The sequence below is a fragment of the Lissotriton helveticus genome, chromosome 1_1 (genome assembly GCF_964261635.1).
Source record: "Lissotriton helveticus chromosome 1_1, aLisHel1.1, whole genome shotgun sequence".
Taxonomy (NCBI): domain Eukaryota; kingdom Metazoa; phylum Chordata; class Amphibia; order Caudata; family Salamandridae; genus Lissotriton; species Lissotriton helveticus.
The window spans coordinates 1,727,773,742-1,727,789,315 of NC_136057.1; the positions used below are offsets into that span (position 1 = coordinate 1,727,773,742).

General features: G+C 47.5%; 1 protein-coding gene across 2 annotated transcripts in view; it reads left to right on the plus strand.

The window, feature by feature from the left end:
* Nucleotides 1-15,574, plus strand: part of EIF4B (eukaryotic translation initiation factor 4B) — a 521,766-nt gene that overhangs the window by 46,038 nt on the left and 460,154 nt on the right. For both annotated transcript variants that reach the window (XM_078689169.1, XM_078689170.1), the window contains exon 2: nucleotides 4,253-4,654. In XM_078689169.1, coding sequence (XP_078545295.1) covers nucleotides 4,253-4,654 — 402 coding nt within the window. The remainder of the gene's footprint in view (nucleotides 1-4,252; nucleotides 4,655-15,574) is intronic.

Genomic DNA, 15,574 nt, shown 5'->3' on the forward strand with positions numbered 1-15,574 from the left:
GGTGGTGTGTTTTGGAGAAGAATAAGTGGTGTCCTTAAGAGGGGGATGGACAAGAGTTATGAGTGTTAGATTGGATCACTGGAATAGGTAATGTGTGTGGTGGAGTGATGTGTAAGGATTATATGGTTGTGTGTAATTGATAAAAAAGGATGTGGGTGTTGGTGGATGTTGTGAATGGAGGCTAAGTATGGGTTTTGTTATGATAGAAGGGGATCTGTTGGGAGCAAGTTAAGGATAGAGCTGGTGTTTTTGTTTGAGCAGCGAGTGTGTCTGGATGCATTAACATTCTGTATACTGTGGCTTTTTGTAGTATTTGTGATGTGTTGGTGGTATAGGACAGAGTTGTGTTTTGTGTTAGAATGTAGGTGCCATAGTCTTGTAGTAAAAGTAGAATAGTGTATAGTTGAGGTATGTGGGGTTTTGTAGTGGTTCAGTACACATTGAAATATGCATGAAGTATTGTTTGTGGTGCATGAGTAGAATGCCTTTGCTGATAGCGTTTGGATTTTGGCCTATGTGGAGGGTTAAGGTGGTAGATCATAAGTAGAAAATTGGGCAGCATCTCTGGCTGTAGGCCTGACTCAAATCAGAAACAGGGTGCCCAGGCTAAGACACCCTAAGCCCTATGCTTAAAATTGCCTTATTGGCCATTGGAACCCTAACTAAAACCAATCCGAACCTAAACCCTAGAGCCAATGTAAGACCTAGCCGCCAACCAAAGCTTAAGCCCTAATCCCGAAGTCCAATTGGAAACCCTAGTCCTCGTAGCAAATCAGAACCCTAGCCTATGCAGTAACCCCTCTAACAACAAGAACCACATACAACAGCACTTGTCAACCAAAAGCTTGGTGTTGTGTGGTCTACATCTACAAAATAATTTCACCACATCCATGCGATCTAAGCACACTCCTTAGCACGGAAGACATCAGACTGGAAGTTGAATAGTAGTAAAGTAATTGCACTACTTGGACTTTAGGACCTACCTCCTACTTACCATAAGCATGAAAGATCATTAAGCAGATGGCTGCTGGGGGTGTGTTGGACAGAAGGCTGTGCTATGTTTTTGTTTTTTTCTAGAACGCAACAAAAAGTAAATGATCTGTGCAGATATTTCACAATATATCAGAATCAGGGCAGCACCAATGGAGCAAATTTTTTGCTACTTATGAAGTGTGGTGGAAACAAATTTTAATACCATAAAAATCAGTGAAGACCGTTTCTCACATTGTTTGTGCACTTTTATCTTTTAAACTGTATGTGCACATGTAATGGTCCTTTCAATTGAAGATGTGTTGGCTATAATGGCCGTGCGCTACCACACCATGCATACTCCACTTTACCGCACTGAGCTGCTCTACATTTTTTTTTTGTCTGCGTACTTCGCTCCCCTCATATTTAAATGTGTTGGTGGATTGTCTGTTGCTTTGAGGTTGGGGATTGTGATGTATTAAGGAGGTTCAAAATGTTGGGCTAACCATCTTACCAGGCATCTATTGTGGAGAAAAATTATGGTTATGAAAGTTTCTCTGAACTCTGTGGGTTGTTCTGTACCAATGGTGGTGTGAAATTGTTCTTGGCCCTTAGAAAAGGGCTCTGTTGAACAGTGACATGTTCTGCTAACTCTGTCCAGCAGGTTTTTCAAATTTCCCCTGTATAACTACAGTTTGGTGTGAATCCTGTGGGTGGCGTTTGTGTGTATAGCATGAGATGGCTTTTTATAACATGGAACAATTGCAGTATAAACCAATGTGTTTCATCATTGGATAGTACATTGGTTCCTGTCATAATTGGTTCTTTGGCCCTGGAAGATATGTCCTCAGGTTAGTTGGTACTTTCAATCAGTGCACAAGAATATTGCCTCAACGTTTTACACAAGATAACCCAGCATACCACCACGATCATACAGTATGAATCTAATGCTCAACAATTCCAGGTGCTTCTCTGCAAAGGAGCAATCAAGATGTTTCTGTCAAAGAACCAGAATGAGTGTACTTCTATACTTGCTTATTCCAAACAAAGATGTATACTTGCACCCAATTCAAATCTCTGGGTGCTAAATCCAAAGGTTATGCCTAACCATTTCAAGATTATGACCCAGCCAAACATCATTCCTCTTCTCCAGCAAGTAGACTACGTGGTAGTTCACGACTTCAAGGATGTATATTTCCAACTCGCCATATCTACTGTTCACAACCAATATGTACGTTTTCTGGCAGGTGGATATATACCAATAAAACGTTGTAGTCACTCTGAGGGTATTTACGAGATGTTTAGATCTTGTGAGCACGCATCACATCCACTTTTTTCCTTACTTGGATGACTGGCTGATGAAGGGAAAGAGTTGAGGCCAATGCCTTGCTGACAAAAAGCAAAACCACAAGTCGTTCCTAGACCAATTAAGGGTCACTGTCTTTGTGAAAAATCAAACGTAAACTCCCAGCAAATGCAAGCCACCCTAGGGACATCACTAAATGCAGTGACTTTAAAAGGCTGGCCCAGTTTAGAGAAAGCAGAGACCTTCCACAGGCGGCAACCCCTTTTACCAGACGGTGCAGCCTCTGACAGTGAGGACAGGTATGAAACGTTTAGAGATAATTGCATCATGCATTATCTTGGTGCCACATGCCAAGTTAAGCATGCATCTGCTCTGAGAGTGTCTGTCTATATAGTGGTTGCTGGGACTGTGAGGCTCTAGTGTTGGTCGAGTCCAGTGATTAGCACAAAACAATGGTGGAAAGCAGAAAATGTGTTATTGGTTAGGTTTTTTTCTCGAACCTCAGCCTCTAGTGACCAACACTGATGCAGCCATAGTAGTTTAGGGTCGGGTGACCATGCAAAAAGGTTACCTCCACATCAACGGATTGGAACTGCAGGCGATTAAGCTAGCCATCAAAGCATTCTTTCTGCAAATTTGTTGCGGAATTTTACTGATTAGTGCAGACATGACTGTTATATACTACATACAGAAGGAGGATGCAAACCGTTCAGTCTACTGCTAGAGTTCAATGTAAGGTCTGAGGTTGGACCATAACCCATTACGTCAATCTACTGGTAGAACACCCGCATGGGTTCTGCACCAAGCTTGCAAATCACAGCAGGAGTCCTCCACAGACCCACTAATGGAAGTGACATCCTCAAGTGCTGCAGAAATATTTAGAATTATGTAGTATGTCCCCAATCAACCTGTTTGCAATACACTCGAATGAATCAATCAATCAGGGATTTGTTAAGCGAACTACTCACCTGTGGGGTCTCAAGGTGCTTTGGGGGGGGGGGTGTAAATGTAGAGTCCAAATGTGTCAGCTCAAATTACTCTTTCCCACAGTCGCTGGGCAATGCACTATGGATGAACTGGTCCTGGATATTTGCCTGTTATTCCCGTTTCCTTAAACATTCCTCATGTCCTCTAAGAAATGTAGTCCCAGATGACGCTTGTCTAATGGCTCTTTGCTACAATATGGGCAATGCAACCATGTTTTTCTCTACTGCTTGACTTGTCTTTCCATTGTCATCCGAAAACACCAATTCTCTTGGCTGAAGGCTAGAATACTCTGTGGCAATTCGGGCACCTCAGACAGTCCGTCACCCAGGTTTCTTCTCTGTTTATGAACTTCGTGTCCACCTCTGATTGTCCTTTGTAACCAGATGCATACTTTGTTTCTACAGGTGCAAGTCTTATCCTGTCATCACCTTTTACTTTCTCTTTTGTGGTTTTTCAGGATCCAGTAGTGATAAAGTTCATTTTGATTTTTCTGTGATTCATCATCTGGCACTTCGAGGTTATTTCTTTACAACAGTTTAAGGGATCAGACTCTGCCTTGCCTCCATTTGAGAGGATGTTGAACACAGGAATTGGCATGTTTTGTCCTATTAGGGCGCTAAATGTTAAATCCGCCGAAACTGGCTTTTCAGTTATGATCTAGCCCTGTAGTAGCTTTAGAGTGCTTAATGTATATGAAAATACTGATCTTTTTTGTTTTTCTTTCCTCATTGATTCCCCAACCCGCCCCCCCCCCCCCAATAAGGTTATGACTTTGCTATCAATTCTGAACAAGTATTATTTGACAAATTTGTTAGTCTTTTTGTATTTGCTCGCAGCATATGATGAGTTCATTGTGTATGATAAAACCCTGAAAATAAACATCTAGCCCAGCCTATAATGGCATGGTGAAGCTCATTAGCTTATGCAGTCTAGTGACATTGTGGTGTTTGGCCTTTGATTATTGCAATGACTTGTATTTATTCTTTACAGCTAAGAAGAAGGGGAAGAAGGCAAAGACCCTGACCCTCACTGACTTCTTGGCAGCTGATACCACTGGTGGCAGTGGTGGTGGTGGAGGTGGCGGTGGCAGCAGCATTGGTGGTGGTGGAGGGAGCAGCAGTGGCTATGACCGTGGCAGCAGTGGCTATGACCGTGGCAGCAGTGGCTATGACCGTAGCAGCAGTGGCTATGACCGTAGCAGCAGTGGCTATGATCGTGGTGGCAGCAGCTTTGATCGTGGCAGCAGTGGCTATGACCGTGGTGGAAGCAGCTTTGATCGTGGCAGCAGTGGCTATGACCGTGGAGGCAGCAGCTATGATCGTGGGGGTGGCAGCAGCTACTCTTCCAAGCCTGTCAGTTGGGCTGATGAGACAGATGATTTGGAAGGAGATGGTGAGTTTCTCTTAAGCTTTAACATTTCTTGTAGTCTTGTATTATGCACTAGTTTGAAGGATTACACATGTTCGAGGCATATGAGCTGCAGATTGTACACTGTGCATTAGAGCGCCACCTGGTGTTGGGCTCGGATGATTGCAGGTTGTTGCCTTCTTGGAAGAAGTCTTTGTTAGTCCCGATAGGTGACTCCTCCCTTGGACAATACTGCGCATGGGCATCGGCTCCATCCTTAGATTGTTTTTTTTCCTCCACTGGGTCCGGATGAAAGTTTCTCCGCTCCGGCTAGAAAACGACTTATCTGCAATTTCGACGCGCAGAACTTCCTAAAACGTTAAACTAACTTCGACATCGAATACAATACTTTTCGACGCCAGCGTTTCCATTCCGGTCATCAAAGCGGGCCATTGGGCCTATCGACGCCGTCGGCCTACACCACATGGAAAGAACTCCGTTCAAAAGATGCCCGGTATGTCTAGCAAAGTTTCCACATAGCGACCACCACAAGTTCTGCAACCTCTGTCTGTCGCCGGAACACGACGAGTCGACCTGCACAGCTTGTGCATCCTTCCCATCGAAGAAAACCATCCGAGATCGGAGAGCCCGTCGATATGAGATGAAGAGATCAGCTCCAGCACCGGAAGATATCTTCGACGAGGTTCCGCTCGTTTCCGAAGAAGACTCACCTGATCTCCAGATCGTATCCGAGGCAGACGACTCCGACTCCATTCCATCGGGTCAGCGCGTGAGTACGACTGCCCCTGCACCACATACACTGCCCAAACAGAAGGCAAAGGTCAGCACTCCGCCCAAGGGGCCCAGTCGAGACCGACCATCTACTTCAAAAGCCCCGCCTTCAAGCTCGGCTCCGAAGAAATGAACTACGCTTTCCAGTGCCTCGACGCAGAGCAAACCTCTTCCATCGGCACCGAAACACAAAGATGCCTCAGCACCGAAGCCAAAAGATCCTTCCGTTCCGAAGACTAAAATAGTACCGACACCGAAACAGAACACTTTTCCGGTACCCAAACCGAAAGAAGCACCGGCTCTGATGCCGCCCACTTCTAGACCTTCGGTGCCGAAAAACAAGAAGCCTGATTCCGAGGTGCCCAAATCCTCGAACATGCCTACGAAGCCGGTAACGACACCTTCGGCACCGAAAACTATGCCACAGGACGTTGCAACACCTTCCAAGGCTAAAGAGACCAGGCAACCTACACCGGCACCGAAAAAATCGGCGCCCAAGAAGGTTGTACATGAGGAAGAACTTTTTCGACCAGATCCTCGACAAGATATACATAGACCCAAACACAGGTCATGTAGGAGCCACGCCTCTCAAGAAGAGACCAGCAGAGACACCACCCACACCTGTGGTTCCTGCCAAGCAACTTCTCCTATGCACTCTTCCTCTCCTATATCTCCCTCTTCTCCTGTTCCTCCTCACACATCAGCTCAAATCTCTCCTGTACATTCTCCATTATCACCTTCGCCTCAGCAGAATGATGATGAATATGATTTTGAGGGGACGTTATAGAAGAACCTAGTTCATACCCTGTAGACTTTCCCCACACTAAAACTGTCTGTGTGGGACTTTACAAACCCCCAAAATGTGCCTGACGTTCCTGAGCCACATTCATACCCATCAAAGCCTTCCCCTCGAGAGGATACTATTGGGTTTGGTCATCTGTTAAAACAGATCTGTTGTATACCATGGTGTCTCCATGCATTCAGAGGACGTTGAGGAAGACTTTCTCTTAGACACCTTTGAGCAGTCTCAGCGGTTTGCTCAAATTCTTCCCATGATAAATGGGGTGAATAAACATGCTCCAGAGGTCTTTAAAGACCCTGTACGTACAAGAATATTGAACCCCAGAATTGAGAAAAAATATAGACCCACAGATCCAGTCTACATTAAAGGACACTTGCCACTAGACTCTTTAGTTGTGTCCAATGCTAGGAAGAGGGCCAATTCTCAAACTTCTGGCGAAGCACCCCCACCTGACAAAGAATCTAAAGTCATTGATGCGTCGGGCAAGAGAATAGCTGCACAAGCTTCAAACTTTTGGCGCATAGCCAATACACAGGCCCTCCTCTCTCGCTCCGATAGGGCTCATTACGGTCAATTAGAGAAATTGCTTGAGCACCTACCAGATCAGTATAAGGATCAAGCTACTGACCTCATACAAGAAGGCAAGTTAATATCTAATGCCACAATAAAATCCGCACTAGATGTCGCAGACACAGCATCTAGAGCTGTAAATACCAGTGTCCTACTTAGGAGACATGCATGGTTACGCATTTCAGGGTTTAAATAAGAAGTGCAAACCACCATTTTAAAGCAGCCATTTAATAAGAACCAATTTGGCCCAGAGGTAGACACTACCCTAGAAAAAATGAAGAAAGATACAGACACTGCCAAGTCTATGGGGGCTTTACAGTCCACACCAGCTAGAGGCTCCTTTCGTCGCTCCTTCTACATAGGAGGCTCCAAACAAACTGGAGCAGACACTGCCACATCTTTCTAGTCGCAAACTTCCTCTAACAAGGGTTATTATAGAGGAGGATCCAGAGGCAATAATACCAAGGGAAGAGGTCGCGGTAACAACAACAATCGATCCTCTTCTGCCACTAAACAATGACTTCCCTACGCTCCCCCCACAGCATTCCACTCCTGTAGGGGGGCAGACTAACACAGTTCCTGCCTGTCTGGAACTCCATTACAACAGACAAGTGGGTAAGACAGATCATCCAACATGGCTACTGCCTAGAACTTGCAGCAATCCCTCCACACATACCTCCCAAGCAGCGTCCAATGTCTACAGATCACCTGACTCTGCTTCGACAAGAGGTTCTGTCACTTCTACAAAAAGGTGCTATTCAGATTTATTTATTTATTTTGAAAGTTTTATATAGCGCGAGCAAGATCTTTGCAGATATCAGAGCGCTTTACAAAGCCGGGAATACAACCATAGAGTGAGTAGCAGGTCATTAGGTATAGCGAAATTAAACGTAATAAGTGAGATGGGTAGGTATGTGAGGGAGCAAAGTAGAACAGGTACATCAATAATGCAAATATTACAGATGAATGTGTGCATAGGTAGTCAGGTAGGTCAATAATACAGGTGGGACACATAGTCGTAGAGTTCGAGCAAAACAATACAGATCGGTGTAGAGTCTTTACAGATCCACGTTAATAGGTCGTGTATTTGGCCATGAGAATAGCTTTTACTTCTTTCTTAAAAAGTGTGATGGAGGAGATGAGCCTCGTTTCAGGAGGAAGTGAGTTCCAGATCCTGGGTGCCATTCCTGAGAAAGAGCGTTTATAAGTTTTTTCCTTCCGGAATCTTCGAGGTTTTAGCAGAAGATTGTTTGTGCCTCTAGTGTTTCTAGATCCGCCAGAGATTGACAGCTTCTGAGTGAGGTATCCGGGAGAGCTCAGGTGTACAGCCTTGTGTGTCATGCAGGCGATTTTCAGATGTATTCTGGCTTCAAAAGGCAGCCAGTTCAAGGATTTCAAGTCAGGGGAGATATGCGAGTGTTTTTTTGATCCAGTGATGAGTCTCGCTGCAGCGTTTAGAGAAGCTCTTAGGGGTGCAGTAGTGGTTAACGGGAGACCGCAGAGGGCGATGCTGCCGTATTCAATTCGCGGGATTACTAGTGCTTGTACTGCAGTTTGGAAGTCTTTGGCTGGTAGGAAGGGTTTACGTTTCCTCAGGGTATTGATTTGGAAGTTCGCTCCCTTAGTAGCCTTGCTGATATGATGCTGCATGTTGAGATTGGAGTCGAGAGTTATGCCTAGGGATTTTGCTGAATCCACTATGGTGGGTTGGACATTGAGTGCAGTTAGCTGTTTAAGCCAGGTTTGAGTGGTAGAAATCTTCGCGGGAGGTGAGATCAGAAGGAATTCTGTTTTCAGAGCATTGAGTTTGAGATGATTATCAGCAAGCCAGGATTGGGTGCTTCTGATCGTTGAGTTCAGGAGTAGAATGTCATTAGGGGATTGTAATTTGAGATATAGTTGGGTGTCATCTGCGTACATGTGAAAAAGTACATTGGATGCTTGTAGCAAGGTGGTGAGAGGTTCCATAACTAGGTTGAACAAGGTTGGTGATAGGGAGGATCCTTGGGGGACGCCTAACGAAACTGGTATTGGCGAGGACATCAGGTTGTTACTCTTGAATTTCTGCGACCTGTTGTGTAAAAAGGAGGTGAACCACTTGTGAACAGTCCCAGATAGACCCATTCTTGTGTTCAAAAGATAGAGTAAATTCTCATGTTTAACAGTGTCGAATGCTGAAGAGAGATCAAGAAGGATGAGGAGGCAGGTATCATTTTGATCTAGGATTTGAAGTGCGTCGTCAACTATGTGGGTCATCGCAGTTTCAGTACTGTGCCCTGCTCGGAAGCCTGATTGATGAGGGTTGAGGAGAGCAAACTGATCAATGTGTTTAGTCAGTTGTAGTTGTGCGCATTTTTCCAATAGTTTGGCGAGAGTGGGAATATTGGTGATGGGACGGTAGTTGTTTAAGTCGGATGGGTCGGCAGTAGGTTTCTTTAGCAAAGGTGTGACTTGTCCAACTTTGAGGGAGTCAGGGATTGTTCCTTCTTGGAGCGAGCTGATGATAATTTTAGTCCAGAGTGGAAGGAGCAATGGGGTGAAATCTTTGACAGCGTTAGCAGGAAGGGGATCCGTGAGGTGATTGGAAGGTTTCAAGGTGCTGAGCAGTTTGCCTATTTCTTCTTCGGAGTAGGTTTCAAAGGATGACCATGTTGCATTGTTTTTAGGTTCGGTGAGTGTTATGCAGTTGGGTGTGGTGTAGAGGCTTGCGTCAGTGCGGAGATCACTCTTTATGTTGTCAGTTTTTTGGGTAAAGAAATCGGCGAAGTCTTCACAGGAGGGTGCTTCGCACAAGGTATTGAGAGGTTGGGGTTGTTCCTTGGCTTGTGTTCTGATTAGCTCAAACAGTTTTCTTGGACGGTTTTTTGCTTGGTCGAGCTGGAGGCTGAAGAAGTTTGCTTTTGAGCGCTTAATTTTCCTGAATTAGGCGTTTCTCTTTTTCTTCAGGGTTTTCAGGTGCAGTGCAGAGGGAGCTGTTCTCCAGGTGCGCTCTGCCATTAGCATGGCTCGTCTATCTTCATTGAGACTCCCGTCGTACCATGGATTGGAGATTTTAGCGGAGACTCTTTTTAGCTGCATGGGAGCAGCCTCATTAATTAATGAGGTCATGGCGTTGAGATAGTGGTCAGTCAAGGATTGGACATCTGTAGCGCCCGTAGGAGGGAGCAGGAGGTCGCGGCTCTTCGGGGGTAGGGAGTATGGGTTTAGTTTTTTCAAGTCTCTTTTCCAGACTTTAGGTCTGGAGGATTGAACCGTGTTGAGTTTGACTTTTTCATTGATGTGGAATGTGACAATATGATGGTCTGACCAGTCACAGGGTTGGATAGACTCAAGTTGAATAGCGTCCTCTTTGGCGATGATAAGGTCGAGGATAGAACCTTTCTCGTGGGTCGGGCTGTTGCATAATTGTGTGAGGTCCAGGGCGTTGAGGAAGCTTTTAAGACTATTTACCACCTTATCATTGTGATCGTTCCAGTGGAGGTTGAAGTCACCAAGGTATATTTGGGTGAGCTGTCGTCCGGCGTTTGTTGAGATCATGTCCATGATTTGTTGGGCGAAGGTGAGGTTGTCTCTGGGTGGGTGGTAAATGCCGTGAAGAGAGCATATCGGTTTGCCATTACTGATAATATCGAGGCAGATGTATTCGTAGGAAGTTGGGGAGGGTAGGGAAGGTGCGGAGACTTTCAGAACAGAAAGGCTGTTCCTGTATATGCATGCGATTCCACCACCTATCTTGCCAGACCTGTCAAGCCTAATGATGTGGTAGTTGGGGGGGGAACCAGAATGTCCATTATAGGTGTAGAAGATTCGGTTAGCCAGGTTTCAGTCAAGCTGATTAGGTCCAGGTCCAATGTTAGGATGAGATCAGCGATGGCGGAGGAGTGTCTAGAAGCCGATCTGCAGTTTAGGAGGGTGCATTTGAGACTGGGTGCGTCAGGGGAGGTAGAGGGTACTAGAGAGAGGGGGACTTTTCCAAGGTTATTCGGGACGGAGGTTCTGTTTAGTGTGGAGGGTCTACGGGGATTTGAGTGTATCGTGGGAAAGGGGAGGTGCAAGGCGGTTGTGGTGTTTAGGGGAGCTCGGTCGTAGGAGCGGAGGAGGGTGAGAGTGTCGAGATCCGAAAGAGGGTTGCATGTGCGACGGGGGCGGTTGTTGCGATTGTGGGCAGGGATCGTGGTCCAGTGTGGGCGGCGGGTGCGGTTGTTGCGATTGTGGGCATGGATCGCGGTCCTGTGTGAGGGATGTAGCTTGGGCGCGTCATCAGGACGGGTGGAGAGCAAGTTGAGAGGGGGCGTGGTGGTGAGTGAGGTGTGTCTAGGTGGTGTGATGAGTATCTCTTTGATGGTGTGAATGTCTTCTTTGATGGTGTGAATGTCTTCTTTGAGTTGGAGGAGGGAGGACATAATCTTGTCCAGCGTGGGATAAGTGTTAGTGCTGGTGGTGGAAGTCATGGGTGAGTGGCTGACCTGGGAGTTATCGGGTGGGGGGGGTGGGTTGGTGTTCATGCAGGGCTCCGTGGTGTAGGCGTACGGGTTGGTGTTAGGGAGGCGAGAGGGTATGGGGGCGATGGGGGTGGAAGAAGTACGGAGGAGGTTGGTGGCGTAGAGGAGGGAATTCGTGGCAGGCGGAGAGAGCGGGGTGGAAGTGGAGTGTATGATGGTGGTGATGGGGGAGCCTGAAGGGTAGTGAGGGCTAAGAGTGGGGGGGGGGAATGGGGTTGGAGATGGTCCGGTCGTGGGGAGGGGGAGTTATAATAATAGATGTGGTGTGCTCTGCGTGGTTAGTTAGCGGATGGTAGTGGGGACTGAGAGAGGGGGGGGGACAAAGGGTAGGATTTGTCGTTATGCGTGTCGTTCTGGTGCTGATCTAGGTTAAAGTGGTTGTGGGTGGAAGTTGTGATGTCATGGGAGGGGGGAATGGGAGTGCTATGTGTGGGGGTCCAAGGGTTGGTGTTGGGGGGGGGGGGCGGCTACTGTATGAGGGGGAGAGATTTGTGGCTGTGATTGAGGAATGTGGGGTGGTAACAGCAGGTGGGTGATTGACTAGGGTGCTGGGGGTAGAGGCGTGGTGCGTGTCGTTCTGATGCTGTGCCAGGTTAGAGGGGTTGTGAGTGGGGGCTGTGACGTCATGAGTGATAGTGCGGGAGGAGTTATGGGTGGAGGTCCGAGGCTTGGAAAGGTGCTCTTTGAACTTGGGGAACAGGTTGACTAATAGTTCCAGGTTCTTGTCTGTGGATTGAATTAGGACAATCCTGTTATTGTAGATAGTAATGGTGGTTCTGCCAGGGAAGAGTTGGGATGGTGTGATGGAGAGAGTTAGGCCATGAGCGGTTTTCCTGGTGGTGGAGACGGTGAGTAGGGTGAGGAACGCTTTTCTCCATTGAGCTCTGCGTGAGGTGTGGAAGATGATATCAATGTTCAGGGCTCCATTGCCCGGTGAGAAGTAGGTGTCGGCAAAGGGAGTTTCAGGGTGGGACCTCAGGAAGTTGTGTTTAAAGCGTTTAGCGGCTTTTTTGGTGAGAGTGGATGGGTAGTTGTTTCTATATGTATGCTTGCAGATGAGATCCATGTTGGGATGACTGTATAGGTGGGTATGGGAGGAAGAACGCTAAAAATACATATGTGCAAAAAACAACTGTCAGCCGTAGGTTACGTGGCACAAAAGTGACACTAGCGAGTGGCCAAAAATAGCCAAAATATAAGAGGTAGCAATCGGTGCAGTCCAGGAAACAGCGAGTGGGTGCAGCTTACAGAAATGTACAAGATATATGAGGTAGCAATCAGTTAAATGGACCCAAAGCGACACTAGTGAATGGCCAAAAATAACCAGAATGTAGGCGGTAGCATCGGTGTAATCCAGGAATAGAAAGTGAATGGGTGCAGCTTACAAGAATGAACAAAATATGAGGTAGCAATCAGTGCATAATAGGGATAAGAGTGAGATGGGAGCAGCTTACAAAATATACAGTATACAAATAGGAATAAAATACTAAAGATATACTGGAACCAATATAGGTGCAATAGACAAATATGACACTAGTGAGCAACCGGTAAAATATTAGGTAGCGATCGGTGCAGTACCGGTGAGGAAAAAAAGTGAAATAGGTGCAGGTTCCACAAAATGTATAAAATACAAATAGAAATCTAATACTGCAATAAAAGTGCACGAGGTTATAGGGCGGGAAGCATAGAGAATAGAAAAGAGAAATAAGGGATAGCTATAGGTGTGAGTTAATGAGGGTGACTAGTCTAAGATGGCCACCGAAGTGGTGGACTAGTCTAAGATGGCCGCCAGGATAGAGAATAGGGAGGCAGGAGTATAAGTCCTTTGTCTGTTGTTGCTGGATTTAGCGAGTTCAGTTTCCCTTTCTATTAATGGGCAGGTCGAGTTGGTCCAGCTTCTATGTTGCTGCTTCCATGTTGCTGCTTGGTGAGGAGGAGAGAGCCTTATCACAGTTTAGGTGACCCCTGACCGAGTTGGTATGCATCTTCATGGTCATCTGGGGCAGTGGTGCGATTTATTACTCTAGTTTATAGCCCCTGCCATTTCAGACAAAAAGAGACTCTGCCACGTCGACGAAAATACCTTTGTTAGGAGGAATCTATCACTTGATCAGTCCGGGCAGGGAGAGGGAAAAAACCGCATAACTGATCCGTAGAGTAAAAACTAATGTGTACACACCTTTTAGCGATTCAGGCCGCCACTCGTAGCACCCCTGCCCAGGCTGTAACTCAGTGCCCGCCAACTTCCGGCGGCAGCAGGGGGGGCGCGGGGAATGGCCGATGTCTCCCCTGGCTGAGAAGCCTGATCCAGCCGTCCCGTCCGTCCGTGGCAGGCCTCGATGCTCCCGGTGCCCGTCCCTTCACCCGGCTTGATCCTGCAGCCGTTGATGATGGGAGAGGGGGACCCCCGGGGGTGAGCTCCGGTCATGCCCAGCGGAGCGAACCCCCTCGATGCCTGCAGGGGGGGGGGTGGCGCGGCGGTGACAATCTCCTCGGGGCTGCCGGGTCCGCGGTGAGCCCAGATCAGAGATCCGCTCTCATTGCTGCAGCCGATGCGCCGCTGGATGCATGCGTTGCTCTAGGTGCGACTCGCCACCCCAGGCTCCCCCGAGGAACCACCACAGGTCCGGTGCAGTCACGGTTGCCCTCCTCTGACTCGCGCCCCTCAGGACCGCTCCGGTGGTGACGGGCGGGGTCACAGATCGTTAGTAGCCCTCCCGTGGGTAGCACAGCACTCACGGTGAGCTCCAGACGTGGCCAGCGGTGCGAAACCCCAGTGGAACCCCTACAGATCCGGTGCAGTCACGGGTGCCTTCCTCCGACTCGCGCCCCTCAGCCGACCGTCTCCAAGCGATCCTGGACTCCAGCTCCTCCGATGTCCAGCGCCTGAGCAGCAGCCGTATCCACAGCAGGCTCTCCCCACCGTTCAGGGCTCCGCTGCTGTTCCGGTGAGAGTACTTTTAAAATCCAGTTACTTGTGGTGAAACCGGTTACTTGTTATAAATCCAGTTACTTGTTTTGCTCGGCGGAGATGGGTGCTAGCCGGGATATTTCCATGAACAGGATCCCAAGCACTAGGAGCTCCGGACTAGAGCTCCTACCAGGCGGCCATCTTGCCATGCTTGCCATGCAGATAGTTCCTTTACAAGAGCAAGGAACAGGGGTTTACTCGCTGTACGTTCTAATTCCCAAGAAAGACTGAACACTAAGGCCAATTCTCGACCTCGGGCCCCTCAACCATTACATACAATCAGATCATTTTCATATGATCACTCTACAACAAGTACTTCCACTGCTGCAACAAGGCGATTTCCTTACAACACTAGATCTAAAGGACGCCTATTTCCATATCCCCATACATCCTGGAAGTATCTAAGGTTTGTACTAGAAGGACAACACTGTCAGTTCAAAGTCCTTCCATTCAGAGTGACGACGGCACCGCAAGTATTCACAAAGTGCCTAGCAGTCGTGGCAGTATATCTCAGGAGACAACAAATACAGGTCTTCCCTTCTCTAGACGATTGGCTCATAAAAGCCAAGTCATTCAGTCAGTGTATCCAACACACACATCAGACAATTCAAACGTTGCACGACTTAGGGTTTACTATAAACTACACCAAGTCGCACCTGCAGCCTTCGCACGTTCATCAGTATCTAGGAGCTACAATACACATGACTACAGCCCTAGCTTATCCCAGTCCAACCAGGATACAGAGCATTCAAGCCTTAGTCGCCGCTTTTCAACACCAAGAGTCTCTGCAAGCCAGGGTGTTCATGAGACTAATAGGCATAATGGCATCTTGCATCTTCATAGTACCACACGCAAGATTGCAAATGCGCCCATTACAAGTGCTTAGCACAACAGTGGAACCAAGCTCAAGGTCAACTAACAGACCTGGTGTTGGTAGACAGCCGCACACATCGTTCTCTGCAGTGGTGCAACACCAAAAACCTGACAACGGGGCGGCCGTTCCTCGAGCCTGTTCCACAAGTAGTGCTCACAACAGACGCATCCCTCACAGGATGGGGAGCCCATCTCTTTCATCATACAACTCCGGGTCAATGGAACACGCAACAGAGACTGCTCCATATCAACCATCTAGAGCTGCTGGCAATATTCTTAGCACTCAAGACTTTCCAACTTCAAGTACAAAACAAGGCTGTCCTAAGCCGGATGGACAATGGCAGCCATGTACTCTATACAAAAACAAGGGGGGGACACACTCTCTGCAACTGTCCCAGCTAGCACAGAACATTTGGAGATGGGCCATTGCTCAGAACATACATCTGTTAGCAGAA